The sequence below is a fragment of the Trematomus bernacchii genome, unplaced genomic scaffold (assembly GCF_902827165.1).
Source record: "Trematomus bernacchii unplaced genomic scaffold, fTreBer1.1, whole genome shotgun sequence".
Classification (NCBI taxonomy): Eukaryota; Metazoa; Chordata; class Actinopteri; order Perciformes; family Nototheniidae; genus Trematomus; species Trematomus bernacchii.
The window spans coordinates 3211659-3233374 of NW_022987942.1; the positions used below are offsets into that span (position 1 = coordinate 3211659).

Here is a 21716-nt window from a genome sequence, read left to right on the forward strand (position 1 = left end):
CTCCAAACCGACGTCATGACGTCTACAATTAGCCAAAGTCCAGAGTCTAAAGGTGTTTAATTGACTTTATATTATTCTGAAACAATACTGTTAGAATGTATATAAAAATACGTATACGAATTAATTAAGTGTTATTATTAAAGTGTTTTTTAATTCATTATTCCCCGCAGGCTGCACTGTCACTGATGCATCTCATTAATATATATCTGCAGTTTGTACCTATTGAAACTTTTGTCAGACGCTAGGCTGTGCTTGAAGGAAAAAGCCTGGAAGTGAAGCTCGATTATTTTTAGGCTAACTGCACGGAGACTTAATCATATGGAGGATCCTCAATCGTCATATTTTCCACAGTAACAGTCTAATTACAGTTTAAGAAAGGTTAAACAGAGTCAGCCCCTCCGTGCGGCTGCAGCTCCCCCCCCCCCCCCCCCCCCCCCCCCCCCCCCCCCCGCGGGCTGGAGCCCATTACCGGCCTGCCGCACTCACCATGCCGGGAGGAGAGAAGGGGAGAGGGGGAGGCTGCTCCATCATAGCCCGTCCGCTCTCTGTCCAACTGCAGGACAAGTGTAGCACATCCATACCTCAGAAACGCACTGAGCATTATCCTGCATTCATAATGATTTATTATTGACCTACAATGGATAAAGGCTCCACAGAGTGTTGAGTGAACCGCACACCTCATGTTAGGTTACACCGTGATGTGCTTTATTTTTCTATTTTCTGGAGAACAAACCAATAAGATGAGAGACTTCCTGAGAAATAACACAAAGATTGGACTCTGAATTGAACTTACAACAAGTTAGAACAATTATTATATTGTAATTCTACATAGGCTGTATACGCATATTGAATACACCAAGTGAAAGCCTATGTGTAATATAGACCATAATAACCAGTTTCGGATCTTCTGCAGGTTAAAGAGGCCTCTGCCGTCACGGAAACTGCTAGACCATAAGGTGTGGAAGTTATTAACATCAGACATGTAATTTTGAATCATGATTAAACGTGTTATTGAGAGAGTTTGAATGTTGATATTGCGGCAATAACAATTTAACACATTTTGAAAATTGAAAGGATGTAGTAGGCCATAGGCCTGAGGGCTGTGCTAAATGAAGGAGAATGCACACAGATGGTAAATGTCTTTAAAACAACATTTAAATAGATGTGTAATTTGTGTTTATAGCCTACGATAAATCTTTCATACTGATATGTTTTAAATAGATCTTCATTACAGTTATCTCTCTCCCTAAAGAGAGTGAACGGACTGTGCCAGAGGTAAACATTTACAAACAGCCAATCCCCGATCCTGATGGACGGCGTCATCAAAAAGAGCAACCAATCAAACGGTGGAAAGGCTATTAAATCTTCCAATAGGAGCAGAGCTGCCTGTAGGGGGCGGGTGTTGGATCCTGCAGCTATGAGCAGGCTCTGGATGTGCTGCTGTCCAGTCCATAAACTCACAGAGGATGGAAGATAAGGGAATGCCGGGCTTAATGGAGATTCTGCCCCGGCACCGTGAAGCCCACAAGGCGTCCGTTTAGCAAACTGTCGATTCTCTGCCCTGAGGTAAGCAGTAATAGATATAGGCTATTAAATGCGACTCTAAAAGTAGACTTGAGTCACTACATGTCTGTATAAACAATTCAAACAAGTGTCCATGTTAGTTGTATGTTTCGTACCCTCTCAATATAGCCTACTATAGGCCTAGATAGAACAAAATAAAGTTATAGTCACACTTGCATTCCCCGCACAGGCCTACTGTTCCTCTGGACATTAGCTGTGATGACAACATGGAGTCCAATGGGCTGACTAAAGCGCACTGTAATCCTCAGAAATCCAGGAATTAGCCGAGTCCAGCTCACAGCCAACCACCGGAACACCTGGAAATATGGGAATGTGTTCACGCGCCAGCTGCTGTGGATGATAGGCCGCGCGTGGAGACAAGTGTAGCTTCCTGTGTGGGGGGGTCAGTGCTATGAGACAGCGGGACAGAGACGCACCGCCGCAGGACTAAGAGCCGGGGAAACACACGGCATCATGAAGGAGAAGTCTAAAAACGCGGCCCGGACTCGGCGGGAAAAGGAAAACAGTGAGTTTTATGAGCTGGCCAAGCTGCTGCCGCTGCCCTCCGCCATCACCTCGCAGCTGGACAAAGCCTCCATCATCCGGCTGACCACCAGCTACCTGAAGATGAGAGTGGTGTTTCCTGAAGGTACGAGAGTTTGTAATAATATACACTAAACAATTACACCTACATTAAAATAACCTATATTATTAATATGTCACCTGTTAACAATTTACCAAATTCCCCCGGGATAAATAAAGTATTCTTATTAAATTACAAATTGTTTTATTATTGTTTTTTTATTATGCTAATAGGCTATAACAACATAATCAGATAGATGATAATTATAAGAATTATACTACTATATTTGAAGCTCTATAGATACAGTTAAATATAAGAAAATGCTCTTTAGGTAGCTTATTCATCTTCTTATTGCAATAATTACATTTGTAATTGTTATGACATTTTTAGTGTTAATGAGGTGGTAGTAATGATTGTACCAGGCCCAATGTGTTTATCTTGCTGCTGTGGCATTTGCGGGATTTTGATATGGTTTTTTCTTTATGTTGAATTGAAATGGTTACATTTGAGTAATATTGAGTGCTTCTTTTGTGTTTTTGTTGTTGTCATTTTCTGGGTTGTAATTTGTAACACACCTTTTTTTTTTATAATTGAGCAAAAATTAAACATTTGTTTACTCGTTTTAAAAAGCGCAATAAACAAAAAAACAACTCTGGCTAACAGATACATAAATCGTTGTACGGAAACTTCAATAGGCGTGATTTTATTTTATCTTATTTTCTTATTTCGTTTGAGCGTCACTGTCAAGGAAATACATAGTAGGCCTAATATACGGTTACAACAGGAAACATTGCGTTAACTTTGAATAATGATAATAATAATGTATTTTAAAGCTTTTGCTTATGTACGTCTGCACGAAGGCTTTATTAAAACATCTCTTCCTGCAGTTCAACTGATTCAGTAAGATGTATATCGCGGTGACATTAGCCTACAGTGTGCTGTGTTATTCCCACCTCCCTGATGATGCATTCAGGGTCTCTCTGTTCCTCCGCCCGTCTGTCCGGGTCCCCAGCGGCAGGGATGTTGTTCCTCTCCGGGCCCCCGCGGCCCCTGGCAGCAGATTAGCTGTGATGAGGCTCCATCCCGCGTGCCTGCTGCAGATCCGCGGATATTAGTATGATGTGCACGTGATCCCCAACATAAGGAGCTGTGTAACAGTAACAGGCTGTGCTGCAGACAGAGAGCACAAAGGAAACACTAAAGAGCCATGCAGCTGATGTCCTGCAGGTTATAATAAATATATAATATAAAGAAGGCAAGGCAAGTTTATTTATATGGCACATTTCAACACAAGGCAATTTAAAATTCTGTACACAAATAATGATAGCATTTGGACATCAACACATTTGAAAAAAGTAATATAAAAGCCATATTAAAAATGAATACAAGATAAAATAGAGTAGAAATACAAGAATAAAATGTACAGTTCAGTGTGAAATATAAAAATAATATTTGATTTAATAAAAGGCAGCATCAGAGAGACAAGTCTTGATTCTTGATTGAAAAGAAGTGAACGTTGCAGGGATATAGTTGTCTAGTTTGTTTCAGATGATGGCTGAACGCTGCTTCTTCATGTTCAGTTCTGACTCTGGGGACAGAAAGCAGACCCCCTGAGAGACCTGGATGGGTCATCATGTGGCAGGAGATCATTTTGGCCATTTTGTGGAAATAAACCTCTCATTGAAACACATGCAGGATTCCAGGAAAGTGCAACATGTGCTGGAAATATTGAGTGTAGATTCTGGATAAATTGGAATACTGAAAAGGCCGGGGGCCACAGACTCCATGGAGGGTCCAAGTCTTTGGCATCTTTCTCCCTATATTTTGTTGCAAAATGATATCAAAGATGACATATAGCACCCGACTGTGTTTTTAAATATCAGTTATGAATTCTGCCCTGTGGTACAGTTCTCAGGGGCCCCTCTGCATGCTTGCATGACTGGAAGCTTTTACATGGGGGGCAACATCATGCTGGGGAGGCGCTCTGAATCATTTAGGGAACAATCTTTCTCCTGCAGTCTACTCCTCTGTCCATTAACTCCCCTCTGCTGTATAAAGGCAGGACCTCTTCACTTTTCACTTTCCAAGAACCCTACACTCCACCAGAAGCCCACCTGAGGGGCTGGAGTGTATTAAGTGGCCAGTAGAATAGATAAAAGTGTTCTTAATTTGGAGTGTAAAGGATTTTTTTCCTGACAGAATTGTGTGGGGGGGTTATTTATGCCCCTCAGAGTGGTCCTATGACCTTTGGCCTCAGCCGTGTTGTCCATCCTGTGTTAAATTACAACCGAACCAAACATATCTTGAGCCCTGAAAGATATGATGACAGTTGGAGACTAAAATGACGTTTTATCCGATTAACTGTCGGCTTTATTATTAAAGTGAATAATCCTTAACATGGTGTTTACTGTGATAAACATCACGATTACACAGCCAAAAGATCAAATCAAAGTTATGACTTTCAGGATTATGAACGTGTTGGACAAAACCAGTTGCACCATTCGCCTTGTTTTTTCCTGCCAATGCAACTCTTGACATTGTACAAGAACCACACACAACTAACGTTATTATTATGATTTTTATATTATAATTATCAGCGCCCTTTTATATGTGTGAAATGAGTGTAAGAATTGAAATCCCCTCGCGCTGCAGTTACAGCTGCAGACGGACGTTAGTGCTGAGTGTAAAATGTGCAACACCAAATCATTATGCTGTAATGTATTTATCTCTCGTTTTAGATATATATATAGGCTATAGGCTATATTTATTATATTATAAATATGATTTATTTTTCCAAATTAGTTTATTGCGATGTAGCTACATGGAGTGTTGCGGGGTTTTAAAATAAATCTGAGGTTAACAAAATGATAAAAAGATACGGAAGATAAAAATAGAAAAACTAATTATACAAAGATGATGTTTATTTTCTTTATCTGTTTTCTGCCTTATTTCCAATACTTGTTACGAAGCGGATATTTCCGGGCCTTTAAATCACGGCCACATGTTGACCTAATGCAGGACTCTACAAATTAAAGAGGTTAGGAATAATAATAATTGTAATAATAATAATAAAAATAATAATGGGTGTAACAATGTAGTAATGAAAACATAGTGAATGCAAGGCATGCGTTTGAAAACACCAATAAGTTGGTCGAAAATAAAATGCTATGGGGCAGGCTGCTCACTTCAGGAACTTCTGTTAACGTTGCATATTCTAACTAACTTTAAATGAATAAATGATGTATTATTGAATGACACATCAGCGGGTCAGTCTCTCTGCAGGTGAGCCGTGTTCCCAGCAGGTCGGTGTGTGAGCCTCTTTAGAGTCTGTGTGTCAGAATGGAGTCGTGAAGCCAGGCCTCGGTGAACCTCAATAACTCTTTAAAAACACCGTCACCGTGCGCTCCAAGTCTATCTTCAGAAAGAGTTTTTTCGGCACGCTAACTGCGATTTTTGCAGCGTGTTTTACACATATTCCTTTTATTTTCTTTAGTTTAATGTAATGTTTTTTTTTTACCAATCGAAAAGCTAGTGAAGCTATCATCAATTAGCCTATCATAGGCTAATATCATTTTTTTCTTTTTTACATTTCTGCTGATCATAAAATCTGAGAATGAGAGTTTGTTCCCAGCGTGTTAAAGGCTCTGTCTTTATCTCTTGTATTTTAAATAGAAGCCTATAGAAGGCTATATTTATTAGGTGTTGCATGGACTCATTTGATCGTCTTATGAAACCGTGCAGTTATTGAGCGGCGGCGCGTGGGGCTCCTGTTGTTCTGCGGAGCGGGAACTGAAGGGCTGCTGCTCGGACTGCTGTTTGCTCTGGCTGCGCATCACCATCGGACATGTTGTTTTAAGCACCGTCTGAAGGGTTTATCCTTATTTTCATGCTGCCGCATTTGCAATGTTTTCATGAAAGTGCGAATCTAATTTTAAGTTGTAAACAATGGGTTGGTTTCGAACCTGCGGTCATCAGAGCTTTAAGGAGGCTTTGCACTCCTAATTGTAAACCAATTTAGCGTAATTTCCCCTGCTGACTGCTGTGTGAACACTGAGTTCATTAAAGACCAGAATCCGTTTTTATTAGCCTACTCTGTGTTTTACTCAATTGTATTTTTTATTTTTTTTGGTTGGTTTGTTTGTTCTTACTCTTACTCTTATATATAGCAGCTATTCTGGTAGCTGTAAATAATAAATGGATGTACATTATATAGCCTAGCCTACTGTATATGTCTTTACGCAGTGATACAGCATACATTATTCATATTTCTAAAAGGTTATATTTATGTAAATACCCCTGTTAATCTGTACATTCTAGTATCTTCATCACAACCTTTTTCTTAATCCGATCCAAACTTGAGACTTTACTCTATTTAAATTCTGCCATAGTTAAATATGTGTAAAGTCTTAAAATTGAAAATATATTCATTAATTTTGTTTAGAATGTTAAAAGGAATAAAATTGCCTTTATACCGTTAGTATAAAAAGCCAGCTAATAAACAATGTTGTTGCTGTCTTTCTTTTTTTTTCATTTGCTTTAATGCCTCATCAGATGGGCTGATAATGCCTTCTCAATAAAATGATGTTTGTTTGTTGACTCATGTTCAACCACTGTTATCAGTTATTTAGGCTGATCTTGAGAATAATACAACGCTTTCAAATACATCATTATTTCCCTTCTGCTTAGGCTGTAAAACCTGACATATTGTTCCTTGTAATGATATTTTTTCTGTGTGTGTGTGTGTTTCCCAGGCCTCGGAGAGTCTTGGGGTCACGTGAGTCGCAGCACTTCTCTGGATGGAGTCACCCAGGAGCTGGGCTCCCATCTCTTACAGGTACTGACAGTGGTCACACTTTAAAACCAACATTTAAAAAAAATGCTTTTGTGAATTTAAGTGACTTACGTGGCACAAGCTTACTAAAACAAAGGTCTTAAAATGTATTGTAGTAAACTGAAAAACATACATCTTAGCTCTTTGGAAAATTCACCGTATATAAGACATTCTGATATTTTTTCACATTACGATCCAGCAATAGGTCTGTGTGTGTGTGTGTGTGTGTGTGTGTGTGTGTGTGTGTGTGTGGTGTGTGTGTGTGTGTGTGTGTGTGTGTGTGTGTGTGTGTGTGTGTGTGTGGTGTGTGTGTGTGTGTGTGTGTGTGTGTGTGTGTGTGTGTTGTGTGTGTGTGTGTGTGTGTGTGTGTGTTGTGTGTGTGTGTGTGTAGTGTGTGTGTGTGTGTGTGTGTGTGTGTGTGCTTTAGTGCCGTCTGCCTCCTGCTGTCTTCATTCTTGTGCTTTAAGAGTGAAATGAGCTGAACACATTCCTGGTCACGCACAGAGCCTCATTCTGTCCGGCAGCCTCTCTCAGCAGCAGCAACACAAAGGAGGGGGGCTGGGGGGGGTTGGCTGTCTGACCAGAGCTATCTAGCTTGTTGTTCTCTTTTGGCTATATGAGTATATCTTTTTTTTATTTCACTGGTCATCTGTCAGCTGTCTTGCATCTAAAATGAATAAAGTACACGTAAAATATAAAAGTCCTCACAGAGAGAAGCTTTCGACAGAAGCAGTTATTTTTCAATTATTGAATTAAGAGAAGGACTGGCTAAGGATATTGACAACCTTCCACCGATGACTGTTACATTACATTTAGCTGACGCTTTTATCCAAAGCGACTTACAGGGACATCCTCCCTTGATTAACTAAGGGCACACTGGGTGGTGTTCCTGGCGGGATTTGAACTCACAACCTTCCGATCTTCAGCCCACCTCACTATCCATTAGACCACCACTATCTGTCACTGTTAGTGACTGTTATTGATTTCCCTCCGATGTTTGGAGTTAGTGCCCACACCTGATGGCAAATAAAAAAATATGAAATGTTTGTAGTGCTATAGTCTGATTTACAAACAGGGGAAAACAGAACCTAGAAATCTAAGGCCCATTGACAACTATACAATCAGCTGCAGAGAAGTAAGATACTGTAGCTGAGGTTTCGCTAACTGTTTGCAAACAAAACAATGGATTATCATACATAATCCATCTACAGGTATACTTATATATACTGCAACATTTCATGTTTTAAATCTCATTATTTTACTCAATTATGTATAATGTAGAGCAATTCTTCAAGACACTAAACAATCAGCACTTAGCTGCCAACATATTCCGCTTCACTTGCTGATGTACGCCACCAGAGGCCTGTACTACGAAGCCGGATTTTCGCTTAGCCGGCTGACTTCAGGGAAAACTCGGGCTTTCCGGTCCTACGACGCTGGTTCTCTTTTTAGCGGGCTAGATCTCCATGGTAACTTATGCTGAGCGGCTAACCTCCTCGGGAGGAGGTTAGGTTGCAGGCTAAGAGATCAACTCAGTGAAAGCACTGCCTGCTGACCAATCAGAGCTCCGTGTGCGGAGTTTAAAGCTATCAAGTCATATTACAGGATAAAGGAAATACAGAAAAACTGCCGTTGCAGGAAAGATGGCCGGCCAAAATCAACTGACTGTGTGAACGTGAAAATGAATAGAATATCCCCTCCCATCTTCAGAGCAATCTGACTATTATAACATTAGCGTTAAGAAAGCTTACTTAAATATCTGCCACGACATAAGTAACCGGATCAGAGTAACATTAAGTACAGTCCGCGGCACTGTGAGTGCAGACGGCGATGTGTCCCATTATCATTCATATCACATCACATCATAATGTATCATATATTTCCTTATTTGAGTCAGCTTCTTGAGCCGTATCTGGCCGTGCAACACTCACAGTGTCACATACTGTATGCAGAAGTATTATTTTAAGCAACACATTAAGTTGACGAAACACTAGAGTCAAATGTAATTAATTTTAGTTAATGTACGCATTCAAACACTTTTTCTTTTACCAGCTGTATTCACCTTGCAGGTGCAGCTATGTGGCTTTTATCCTGGATAAAGTGTTTAAGTCATGGATGTTTAAAGTTTAACTTCTTCATATTTGACTAATATTAAAGTTCACTTTTCATTCAGGAAGTATGACGCTGCGCTGTCAGTACGCTTGTCCATGTTTGTGATTGGTCGAATGCTACAAATACCACCCCTTTCATGTGAACGCGCACCTAACTAGATAGGACACGGCTGGCTTGAGCGATCCACTTGATATCCAGCGTCGTAGTACAGCTTAGCCAGAGCGCGTATGTTTTGGATTGGGCCAACCGGCTAACTCCAACATATCCAGGTTAGGTTGAACCAGCTTCGTAGTACAGGCCTCTGGTGTCCCTTGTACAGATTCCATCTTGTAAACTAATCAAATGTAATCTCATGTTTTGTTAGTAAGTGTTGGATGTGGCTGTAACAGTCAACAACACCAGTGCCTATCAACCGTGTTTAATAAGTTCAAATGTAAAGGATTAACAGTACCTTGCTTGCTTTAGTTGAATTGTTGGTCAACGGGTTGTGATCGCTGGTTTCCTCCAAAGATGTCCGACTTACTGTTTGTGACATCACATTCCCATTCCCTATAGGCTGGCCTCTATGGTAGAAGTACTGCTTTGACACTATGGGCTGTATGCTGGCCAGTGCGGCTAAAGAGGACCTCTATTAGCACAAGTGGCTACAAGCTAGCATCTATGAAAATCGGCTGCTTCTTAAATTAGCATTTTATAACAAAAGAGTTTCAGAATAAAATGAGTAATGTTCCTCACCATCAGTAATATTGATATTGTATTCATTTCATGTTATAAATGCTTTGAACTTGAAAGTGCTTCAGTCCCCTGCTAGTGTATCTGGCAGGCTACACTCAGCTTAAAGATGCCCTATATGCTACGCTTCTCAAAATAATGTATATGTAGACAGCAGCAAAGACTACAGCTTCCAAAATGACCTTAAAGTTAAGTGAGCTCTATTTCAGTTTCCTTAAAAAGTGAACAGGTAGCGTAGCGTTAATTGTTTTTGGGTCGGACTGCATTAGCTTTCAAATGCATTGTTTTTATGCATTGCCGTGTTGCATTTGATTTGTCCTATAAAGCTGTCATTGATATTTGTGCAGGTCAATTGAAGCATTCCTTTAAATCATATTTGTGTCGTGATGTTGTTACAACAAGCGACCTGTCTGCTGTGATTGCAGTTTGCTGAGTTGTATTGATATAGAGTCATAACAATAAGTCTCTAGTGTATACACTGTGTCCTCGGAAATGGACTCAAGACAACTACATTAAAAAATCTTCTGCTATCTAATATAAAAAACTCTCTTTTTGTTGTTTCTTTCAGACATTAGATGGCTTTATTTTTGTGGTTGCTCCAGATGGGAAGATAATGTACATCTCAGAAACCGCCTCCGTCCACTTGGGCCTATCGCAGGTTGGTTTGACAAACTGAATGTAATCTCCTCTGATGTGGGCTTCATGTGTCACACTCCTGAGATGATTGTTCATTTACACAGGTAGAGTTGACGGGAAACAGCATTTATGAATACATCCACCCAGCAGACCATGATGAAATGACAGCCGTCCTCACAGCTCACCAGCCTCACCATTCACACTTTGTTCATGGTAACCCAAAGCACAGCCAAGTTGTACAATATGAAATGGACTCATCAAACAGAAATAATTGCATGTGTTTTCATTCTCTGCAGAATATGAAATGGAGCGCTCCTTCTTTCTGAGAATGAAATGTGTCCTCGCTAAAAGAAATGCTGGTCTTACCTGTGGAGGCTACAAGGTAATATCGTTTTCACTTTTAATTGAAAAATTGGAAGATGATTACCCCTCCTGTTGTCTTCGGGTCAAATCTGACCAATTTACTACTTTCATCAATCATAACTTTTTAGTTTTACATTCGATTGCATTAAGGCTTTATGATATCCTTCACAGTAGACATTTGAACATATCAAATGGCTGATCACCACTTTCATTGAATTTTGGATGATTTAGTCAACTTTGTAACACCCATGGTGTTCCCGGTCAAGACCGCCATAAAGAAAAGGAATTAGTAACCATCCGGATCAGATCAAACACACACACACACACATACTCTAAATGTGTTTCCCCCCCCCTTATGTGCCCAATCCCCCCATGTGAATCACACCTGGCACACACACACACACAAACACACACACACAGAACAATTTGAAACATTTCCCGCTCTTATGTGCCCATCCCCCCACATGGATCACACCTGGCACACGCAATACATGTTCAGTGTCTATTCTTTGTATATTTACTGCAGTTTTTCATGTATACCAGTAGTCTGATACAATATTTACAGTTTGAAAGGGTGTTAAATGAAATTTGGTGATGATTAATGGTTTTTGTGTTAATGTAATAGCAGTTAAAACAGGACCGGTCAAATTTGACCACGAACACCAAAGTAAGGGGGGGGAAACGAAGACAATAGGAGGGTTAAAAACATGTTCTGCTCAAGGTTAAGTCATATCTATCAACAAAAACAAGTCAAATTAAAATTCCAAAAAGGTTAAAACCTCATAATAAATGTGTTTTGTTGAAAGTTGGTCCTCTGAATAGAAATCTGGTGATTTTTTTACTAGATGTCAAATTGGGCAGCTCTGCTATTGGCAACTAATGGCTGAAATGCTTGTGACACCATGACATGTATGCAGTTGTCAATAGAATGAACATCAATATACTTTTGCTGTTTTTATTATATGACGTGCTCGTTTCTGCGCAATGTTCACCTTTTGACCTGAAGGTAGGGTTAGTGGTGTTTAGAATACAAAATAAATCATCCTCTGGAGAGCATCATTGCATTCAGTACATTTTATAGCAACAATATAAAAAGTCTCTATAAAGTGGGTAGCATAATATCAATATGTGTCTGCTGCGGATAAAAGTGTTGTATGGACAAGGTTGGCATTATGGACACTTTAGGAAATAGAGATGATCCTGGTTCTGCAGACAGCAGTGGCCTGATATCCTTTGATCGTCTCACACCATTGTTAAAGGCCGATGTTGTTCAATCCTTGTGAAGATCCGTCTTATTTGTGCATTTTTAAGTCAGGCTCAGATTACATGTTGAACTAATTGTCCGCTGTTAAGGACAGTGCCTTGGCAGATTAGTTTGCTAAGCTAGGTTCCACCTTCTTGCCAGACACACATTTATTTATTTTTCCAAAAAACCTAGTAGGTGAGGCAGGAATAAGTGGGAAAGAAGAGACAAGGAAGATTTCTATTTTAATAAGCATTTCAAAAATGAAGTCAGAATGTTGAGAATAAAGTCAAACTCAGTATAATTGCTGACCTTTTCCCTCTGAAACCCTACTATTGCACAGGTAGAGTACAGGTGAATTGTCATTGTCAGGATTCCCCAGACTGGCCTGGGCAACACAACCAAGAAGAAGTCACAATGTCAGGCATACATAATACTGCTGCTGTGTTTCTGAATAGGACCTAAAGGCAGCCTAAACATGTATGTGTTGATATTTATCCATTCTGTCTCCACCTGGGAACTGTTCAGGTGATCCACTGCAGCGGCTACCTGAAGATCCGTCAGTACAGCCTGGACATGTCTCCGTTTGACGGCTGCTATCAGAACGTGGGGCTGGTGGCTGTGGGTCACTCGCTCCCCCCCAGCGCTGTCACTGAGATCAAACTGCACTCCAACATGTTCATGTTCAGAGCCAGCCTGGACATGAAGCTCATCTTCCTCGACTCACGGTACGTCCTGCATGACACGCTGGTGTGTCCGCCTGCAGTGGTTACACACAGTTTGAAGGCATATGGTGTGTACATGTCTGGGTAGGACTTCTAACGCTTGTTTGTTTGTATGTGAAAGTGTGTACTTGTAAATGTGGGAAGGATTCATGTTAATGAACCCTTGTGTGTGTGTGTGTGTGTGTGTGTGTGTGTGCGTGTGTGTGTGTGTGTGTGTGTGTGTGTGTGTGTGTGTGTGTGTGTGTGTGTGTGTGTGTGTGTGTGTGTGTGTGTGTGTGTGGCTCAGGGTTGCAGAGCTGACAGGCTACGAGCCTCAGGATCTAATAGAGAAGACCCTCTACCATCATGTGCACAGCTGTGACTCCTTCCACCTGAGATGTGCTCATCACTTGTGTGAGTTAGGTTTGTTTTACCTTCCTACAAAACCTCTCTCGACACACAGACACACACACAATGTTACCTTGTAATGTGATCAAACCTCATGTACTGTCAGGCCAGGTCTATGATGGTTTTATGTAACTGTAGGTTCAATCACATTTCACAGTCTTTACAGTGTGTGTAGCATACGACACCCTCTGTCCTTAGACCCTAACAAGAAGGAACAACTGACAAAGAATCTTCACAATTAACGGGAGAAATGGAAAAAACCTTGAATAGAAAAACAGAGGAGGGATCCATCTCCCAGGACGGACTGACTGATATGTGTCTTTTGTACACATTAAACAATATAATACATTTACTACAATCCAAATGATAAAAGTAAATAACAAAGATTGATCCAGGTAAATGTCAACAACTTCAAAAAAACAATAACATGGGTGTCAGGCAGGACCGGCAGCTGTTCTTTTTGAATGATTAGGCAATAGAACTTCCATACGTTCATATGAAACAGCTCATTTATAGCTATTCCCGATGCCATAGATCAAATCAAACACACTTAGCATCGTGTTCTAATCTGTCTCATTTCTTTTTGCTGTTTCAAAATGTTTATGTCATTTTACATGACTGTCCCCCCCCCCAGTAATCATTTGCTGTCTTGTGTTTCTTTTGGTGTTGCAGTGCTGGTGAAAGGTCAGGTCACCACTAAGTACTACCGTTTCCTGGCCAAGCCTGGAGGCTGGGTCTGGGTTCAGAGTTATGCAACCATCGTTCACAACAGCCGCTCGTCCCGCCCTCACTGCATCGTCAGCGTCAACTATGTCCTCACGTGAGTCTCTCTTCCTGCATGCTGCTGCACTTCATGACTGAACACCACTCAGAGATGTTTCAGGTGGACTTGAGACAAACTGTATTGTTTTGTTTGTGTCTTACCTCTGGTGTTAGTGCTTATTTTCTCAGAGATGACATGTTGTGCCAGGACTGCACACCATGTTTTAATTCAAGGAAACATTACTGTAATTAGTTGTATCTTTCAACGATGGTAACTAAGGAGTGTGCCAGTACCTGTGTCATTAGTTTGATTGTTGACACAAAAAAGCTCCGTTGTTTTAGTTCTGTGGAGCAGCTAAACAGTATATTCATACAGTCCAGTTGTACTCCACAGAGAACATCCTGGGCTTTTCAAACATATGACATATGTGGGGGTGTGGCTTTGAAAAAGATCATTTCATTGTATTTCAAAATGACGTCCATCAACACAAGCACTATTTATAGAAAGAGAAATGGTACGTTTGTAATTTTGTAATTACCAGTGTTGTGAGTTCAATATTTTAATTAACTATAGTAAGGGAACATCTTAGGAGTTAGTGTAGTGAGTTTTCAGAGCAGTGCAATAATGATTTGACCTAAAACTAAATGTTTTTATGAATGTCCTCTGAGGAGGACATGGGGATTTGCTAACTTTTGATTTCCCCCATTTTACACGACACAAATGGAGTCCACTATGGGCCAACACTAACACGTAGGTTTCTGTAGGGGTCATGGCAGACGGACTCAGGGGGAAAACATAGCATCAAGTGCCTCAAGTGTCAGATGTATCTCTGCATTTCAAAGGATGGAGTTCTACAAATGACACATAACTAACACCCAATGTCCTCTACAAAGGACACACAATAAAACAAAAATAAAAAGATATGTTTGTAGTTTTTGTTAGTCATTATGTTAATACCACCCTAAAGACTTGTGTGATCAACAAACAAAAAGGACATTTGAAACCTTTTTCTTTCTGGGTCTCAGGAGGATATAGAAGGTTAAAGGAGTATTACGCAACAGCAACAAACCTGAAAGCATACATTTTATAATAGTGTATGTGTTTAATTCAAAGATTACTATCTGAAAAAGTACAGTGTTTTTGTTGATGATGAGCCACTCTGTAGCTCCATTACAACACAGTATGTTCTCTGGCTGCACGGTGACAGCAGCACGTCAGGAGCAGCTGACATGGATATCTAGTCTGTAATATATAAAAACATCATGTCCAGGGTCTTACCCCTTATTTAATATCATTATAAAGACGAGTGGTTCGAGTCAGCAACTTGTAAACCCATTCCGGAAATGAGATGTTGTGCATCCTTCCTTAACAAATGTAAACACAGTTCTTATAGTTTGTATATCTGTTGCACTTGACCTATTGATACAGAACATGTATTTATATGAGAATGAGAGTTGAAATGGTATGGTCAGCTGACAGTTGTCAGTCAGACAGCTCAGGGCAGAGGGTTGGCTCTGTGTCTGTCATTCTCTGCTGTGAAGAGATAATGAGTGTTGGTACTAGAGATTTACGCAAACAGTAGCTGTGAAGCAATTAACTGGAGGTTAATTGGAAATATGACACGTGTTTGTTGAAGCCTGGTTTGCAGAAATAGCCATAAAGAATGATTGCCAGGTCATATTCTGAGTTAGAAACAAAAGGAAATGATTTCCCAGAACGTTCTGCTCTTCTAGCTTTGATGGTAGTCCACATTCCTGTCCCATCACTGTCTGCTGTCTTGTTAGAAACCCTTAGTTGAAGTGTTCTGAGTGCGCTCATGTGTTGGCTGTTACCTGTGTCGGGCCCTCTGCGGGGGCCTCAGTCACCTGGAAGAGTTTATGTTGGACTGGCAGCTCTGCCTCACGGTATCTGAGCTGAAGCAGACGCTGGTGGAGCATTATCTGGCCTCCATCCTGCACCAACACCAGCAGCAAGGGGTCCTCATTACAAGCTGCTACTTTTCTCTTCCTTCCAATCAAATCAAACTGTAATCATGGCACAGCATGAGACACTCTTATTAATAAGTGAGTGATACCATTTACTCGCCTACTGTACTGTTCTTTTATTACCCCTGATGTGCATATTTCACAGATGTACAAGTGAGCGTGTGAATGAATAGTGGCCCTAAAAGCCTCCATTAAGCAGCGCGGCTGGCTGCCTTCAGATTCAGAGAACAGCTTTACACACATTCCCTGCACCTCCTGCATCAAATCCACAACAGCCTCGTGTTTATGGCCTCTTAATTGATAGGCTGTAAACTTGATGAGCGTTTATGGGCTCCAGCTTGCTGTGAGGGGAATGAAGCCTGAACACAATATGAACATGTCTTCAGCTTGCTTGGGAACTATATGTGGTAAGATGGTCATTTCTGAAGATGTAGTACTCATTCCTGCACTACTCTATCAACGGGACAACAGACAGTGAGATGTGTGTGAGCTTGTGTTGTTTTCAGGAGCAGTGTTTGTTAGCCCAGTAGCTTAGTGTATGCCGCCATTGATAACACAGCTGATAAGACCACTTCACCTGCATGTGAACTCCTACTGTGTGTTCAGCTCTGATGACCTGTGCTCCTGCTACCTCCACCGGACAGTGATTTAACCATGCTTTGAATAACCTCAGGGGTTTAGTCAGTGCTGTTCAGTTCGTTTGTGATTTAGCCCAAACGTATATCTCTACACACACATTCCAAACCTTCTGGTTAAAGTGAACACATCATCAGTTCTCCTGGGAATTCTTACAAATCTGAAGAGTCATGAGGTGATTAACAAGAGAAGACAGATGAACATTGATTTGTCAGAAGATAATATTGTTTGACTTTTGTCTTGTGTCTTAACATCTCTTCCCCAGGCCTGTAAACGTTTTGGGTCGAGGGGTAACCGGAACCATTTTGCTTTTACATTTTTCTCTTGCCACCATTTCTTTTGATTGAATCAATAGCAACAGTCCACACAGGCGCTGTTGTGTGTTCACCGCCGGGTGTCTGAAATCAATGAATGTATTAACCAGCGATCACTCTTGTGTCTGAACTGGTTAGTTGAGCAAATTCCTAAAATCCCTGTGTTCCTCCAGAAGGACTTTCTCCCCCACAGGAGACAAAGCTCCAGAACCACTTCAGTGGTCTTTGTCATAGACTCTTCCAATACAGTATGTGGTATTGGATATATTTTCTCTCAGAAGATATTGCCTCTTTTGATGTTTTGATGATGATGGTGATCACTCCAAATCTCCCACAAATGTTTGTAGTTTGGTTCAAATCTGGTGACAGTGAAGGCCACATCCACATGATTCATATCAGAAAATGTCTGCCTGCCAGAATCATAGTTAGAGTTGCAGTATTTAATGAATGTGGTATTTTAGGACTCTCTCCAAATGAAACTGAAGCAAATCCTGTGAAGTGTGTCTGCATGTTTGTATGAATTAGTGTTTGTGTAGAGAAAGATCGAGACAGAGAGGAGATGTGAGCGGAAGATGGATCAACGTTTGTCTCAAGTAAACCCTGTCCAGGTTTTTCTGTTCTCAAACTTGAATCATCATCCATTGTGAGATCTGTAGAACACTTTAGCAAGAAATCCATTCCCATTTCCCACAAGTGAGGCATCCATGCTTCTCCTATGGGCCTGATTGAGCCAGACATAGCCTTTAATCTCCCCGTGTATTTGATTGGACAGCTTTCCCTCTGTAGAGTGTTTGTTGAAGGCCTTGCTGCAATCCTTCTGGTAAAACAAGCATCCCAACAGCCGTTCCAACCCTCTTAGCACCCCCCCCCCCCCTCCACCCCCCCCAGCAGTCGCTGTTACACACACAGAAACACAAACACATCTCCCCACATGCTGCCCCGCTCATCTCCATGATGAGGCTCTCAATGCTCAGCAGATGTTAATGGGGTTTTTTGCACTTCGAGAAAAAAACAAACACGCAGGTACACATGTGCTGTTTGTGTAATTAATAAGCAGCCTTTCAAGGAGACTGGGATCTCTCCTTGTGTAATCAAAGACTGCTTATAAATCTGAAATGCAAATGCGAAACATAAAGGATTGAACTGTGAGTGTATGCTTGTGTGTTTAGGGAGACGGAGTATAAAGGGCTCCAGCTGTCTCTGGACCAGGCCAGGTCCAAGGCCTCCTTCCCCTACAGCAGCAGCTCTGCCAGCGTGACGGAGCCCTGCAGAACCCCCAAGAGCAGAGTGACCCGGCCCAAGACCAAAGCCAGGCTCTCCCCTTACACACAGGTGAGGATTACATGGCATATACCCAGAGCTGTATAAAGTAACTAAGTAGATTTACTCAAGACTACTTAAGAACCATTTTGAGGTACTTTACTACTTTATTTGAGTATTTCAATTTTGTACTTCTTTGTACTTCTACTCCACTACAATTCAGAGGTAAATGGTGTACTTCTTCTCCACTACATGTATTTAATACCTTTAGTTACTTCACAGATGTGGATGAATGATGTGAAATATAATCAAGTGTTAAATCAGACTTTAGTTCCACCTGGAGTAAATTCACAAGCTACCCTGCAGTATACAAAGTCATTACAACTAGCTGCACCTTTACTTTAAATACACTTAGATGCTAATACTTTTTTACTTTGACTTGAGAAACATTTTGAATGCAGGACTTTAATTTGTTACAGAGTAATATTAGACTCTGGTACTTGTACTTTGACTTATGTACAAGATCTGAGTACTTCTCCCACCTCTGCTTAATGCCAGAAAACACATCATTTCATGCTGTGATGTGAACTGTGCTCTCAAACTTCATATGTATGGCTTGTGTCCACATAGGCTTTTCTTCTGGCAGAAAGGCTCTTTTTTAATTGTTTCTATGACAACAATATCTCATCACTGCTGTTTGACAAACTAGTTGTTGGGTTTCTGAGCTTCTCTTGGGGCGTAGCATGTGACAGCATTGACTCTCTCCTGATTGTAAACTCTGATGAATGTTAATAATAATTTCACTTTTCCATGCTCATTACATTTTCTACATTGTTGTTTAGCCGTGTCTTTCACAGTGGTTCCCTACATTCAAAAATAGGTAAAACAGGGCTTGTCATGTGACTCACAATGAAAAAAAAGACTCTGGACACTATGCCAGGTGTTCCACACAGCCAAGCATTTTCTGGGGACCAATGCCCAGGTAATCAGTAGAGGTAGAACATTTTCTAACATGGAAACAAGTACCATACTAAAAAGAATCCCTAAACTAGCTAAACAATGACAAAAAGAGGTGGTGTCAAACAGTCAGCTAAGCATCTCAAACATGGAAGATCTGCCACCTGATTTGAAGGCTTCGTATTATATATTTCCTTGTCTCCCTACATTCTCCCTGCAGTATCCTAGTTTCCAGACGGAGCGCTCAGAGTCTGACCAGGAGAGCCCGTGGGGCAGCAGCCCCCTCACAGACTCAGCCTCCCCCCAGCTGCTGGAGCACAGTGAGGGTCTGGATGCCTCCTGTGTGTACAGACAGTTCTCTGACCCCCGATCGCTCTGCTACAGCCTGTCTGAAGAGCACCATCACAACAGCAGCGACGGCTACACACACCTCCACTCACAGGGTCAAGGTCAGAGCTGTGAGCGAGGTCGATGTGAGGCAGGACGATACTTTCTAGGAGCACCCCCACATGGCCGGGACGCGTGGTGGGGCAACACCCGGTCTGTCCTGCCGCTGAGCAAGAGCTCCCTGGAGAACCACGAAGGATATGACAGCAGCGTGCCGCACATCACGGCCATCCACAGCCACCACGGTGAGGAGCAGAGACTGGACCCTGGCAGCCTTCATAGTTTAGACTGAACATACAACTAGTAGTCTGGGAGGATATTCTTATTTCAGAGCCTCTGATAGATCAATGGTGCTTCATGTGAGACCTCAAATCCATCCCCTTCACATACTGCCTTTCTAGTTCTCTGAGCACTCTCAGCACTGTCAAACAACATGTCAACATTAACCCTTTTAGAAACACACTAAGGTTAGTTAGTTAGTAAGCTAACATTAGCAAGCTAGCTACCAATCTAACTAGCACACTGACAAGGAATCTCTCCCTTAACTAAGTTAAGCTAAGTACTTTTATTTATTTATTTAGCAGTGTGCTAATATGCTGGCATTTATTAGTTTATCAAATTGCTACACACATCAAGAGACACGAGAAAGTTATAATGACATGTAGAACCACCTGATTGCATTGTAGCTGTATGAAAAAGGATCTGTACCTGGGTGTTGGTCACTACTCCAGTGTTGCAATTAAAACGTATTAGTGTTCATACAGGGAAATAGCTTTGTTGATGATGCATTGTTTGCAAATAATATGACATTAGTAGAACTCATTTCTAACAACAGTGAAAGAGATTACTAGAATTAGTTTTTCATTCCTGGTGTGCTTCAACAACTTGGACTTGAATATTTCAAACACAAAATAAGTATGATTGACTCAAGTAAGAGTGACAGCGAACAATGTACCTTTATTCAGAAATGGTCAGGGAATTAAACAGCAAATGTATGGTTGTAACAAATCTTCTTCAGAGTGGCTAGTCGACACTTGCTGATATGTTTTCCATCCTCATCTTTCGTAAAGAAATTGGTGGACAAAATGGAACACACAGAATCCAAACTCAAAGGCCAGGAATGATCCCGCCCTGCTGAGATGTACACCATAAGACCCTTTACATGACGTGCCTGTGTGTTAGCGGTTACTGTCTGTGATGTGGTGTCTCAACAAACACAATTGCTGGACTTTGTTCTGTTCTCATTGTGTGCTCTGCAGGCCGGGGGGGCCACTGGGACGAGGAGAGCGTGGTGAGCTCTCCGGATGGGGGCTCCGCCAGTGACTCGGGGGACCGGTACCACGCTGACCACTACCGCTGCAGCCCCCAGGAGCCCAGCAAGATCGAGACCCTGATCCGAGCCACGCAGCAGATGATCAAGGAAGAAGAAAGTCGACTGGGCAAGGGCCCTCAGGAGGTCCCACTGGGGCCGGCCAATGGGCTGCCCAAGGGTCCCGGCCCATGCTTCACTCCAGAGTATAGTCAAGGGCCCCTCCCACTACAGACGGTGGTGTGTCGAGGTCTGAGTCAGGTGATCAGCCCTGCCCCTAGTCCCGCCCCTCTGTCCAGGCTCAGCAGTCCAGGTCCTGAGCGCCTCCACAAGCCCAAAGACTACCTCCAGACAGACGTGTCCCCCCTCTCTCTGCCATTACACCACGCGTTCGGGCGGTTGGGGCCGTGCTCTTCCTCCCCCCCCTCGGCCCCCGTCCTCTACCCCTCCCACACCCACCCTCGGCCCTACTTGGACAAGCATAAGAGCTACTCCCTGACAGGCTACGCTCTGGAGCATCTCTACGACCCAGAGAGCCTGCGAGGCTATTGCACCTCCACCAGCACGGGCCCCCCCCACTACGATGTGACCCCTCACCTCCGTATGGCAGCAGAGCAGACCCCCGGACATAAAGGCACCTCTGTCATTATTAGCAATGGCAGCTAACACTGACAGAGGGACTCAGAGCCTGAGCTGGTTAGCTTTCCTTAGTCTGGATCCTGTTAGCCTGATTTCCCATCATACTGATCACCCTCAGCAAGCCCATGCTTTACATAGAGATACATTGTTGCTATACTCCCCCCCCCAAACATTGATAAAAAGTCCACTTCTAAATGTCTCCTTAAAAGATTGTAATGTAATTATTTACAAGATTGAACCGCACATTCACATACTTACAGCAGTGCCTGTTTGAATGGTAAGCGATGCAAT

At 41.9% G+C, this 21716-nt stretch overlaps 1 protein-coding gene across 1 annotated transcript; it reads left to right on the top strand.

Moving 5' to 3' along the window:
• Nucleotides 1-2037: 2037 nt before the first annotated feature.
• sim1a (SIM bHLH transcription factor 1a) lies at nt 2038-21452 on the top strand. The gene is made up of 11 exons (XM_034115649.1): nt 2038-2212; nt 6898-6980; nt 10390-10479; nt 10562-10670; nt 10754-10839; nt 12592-12791; nt 13075-13181; nt 13848-13995; nt 18043-18205; nt 19311-19722; nt 20737-21452. Exons 1-11 carry the CDS (start codon nt 2038-2040, stop codon nt 21450-21452), a joined length of 2289 nt encoding a protein of 762 aa, XP_033971540.1.
• Nucleotides 21453-21716: the final 264 nt, after the last annotated feature.

Excerpts from the sequence above, each read along its gene's own strand:
- sim1a (XM_034115649.1), top strand. The coding sequence starts at position 2,038 with ATGAAGGAGAAGTCTAAAAACGCGGCCCGGACTCGGCGGGAAAAGGAA. Across the intron at positions 18,206-19,310 it reads GGCTCTCCCCTTACACACAG|TATCCTAGTTTCCAGACGGA; the intron begins GTGAGGATTACA and ends TTCTCCCTGCAG. Across the intron at positions 19,723-20,736 it reads GGCCATCCACAGCCACCACG|GCCGGGGGGGCCACTGGGAC; the intron begins GTGAGGAGCAGA and ends TGTGCTCTGCAG.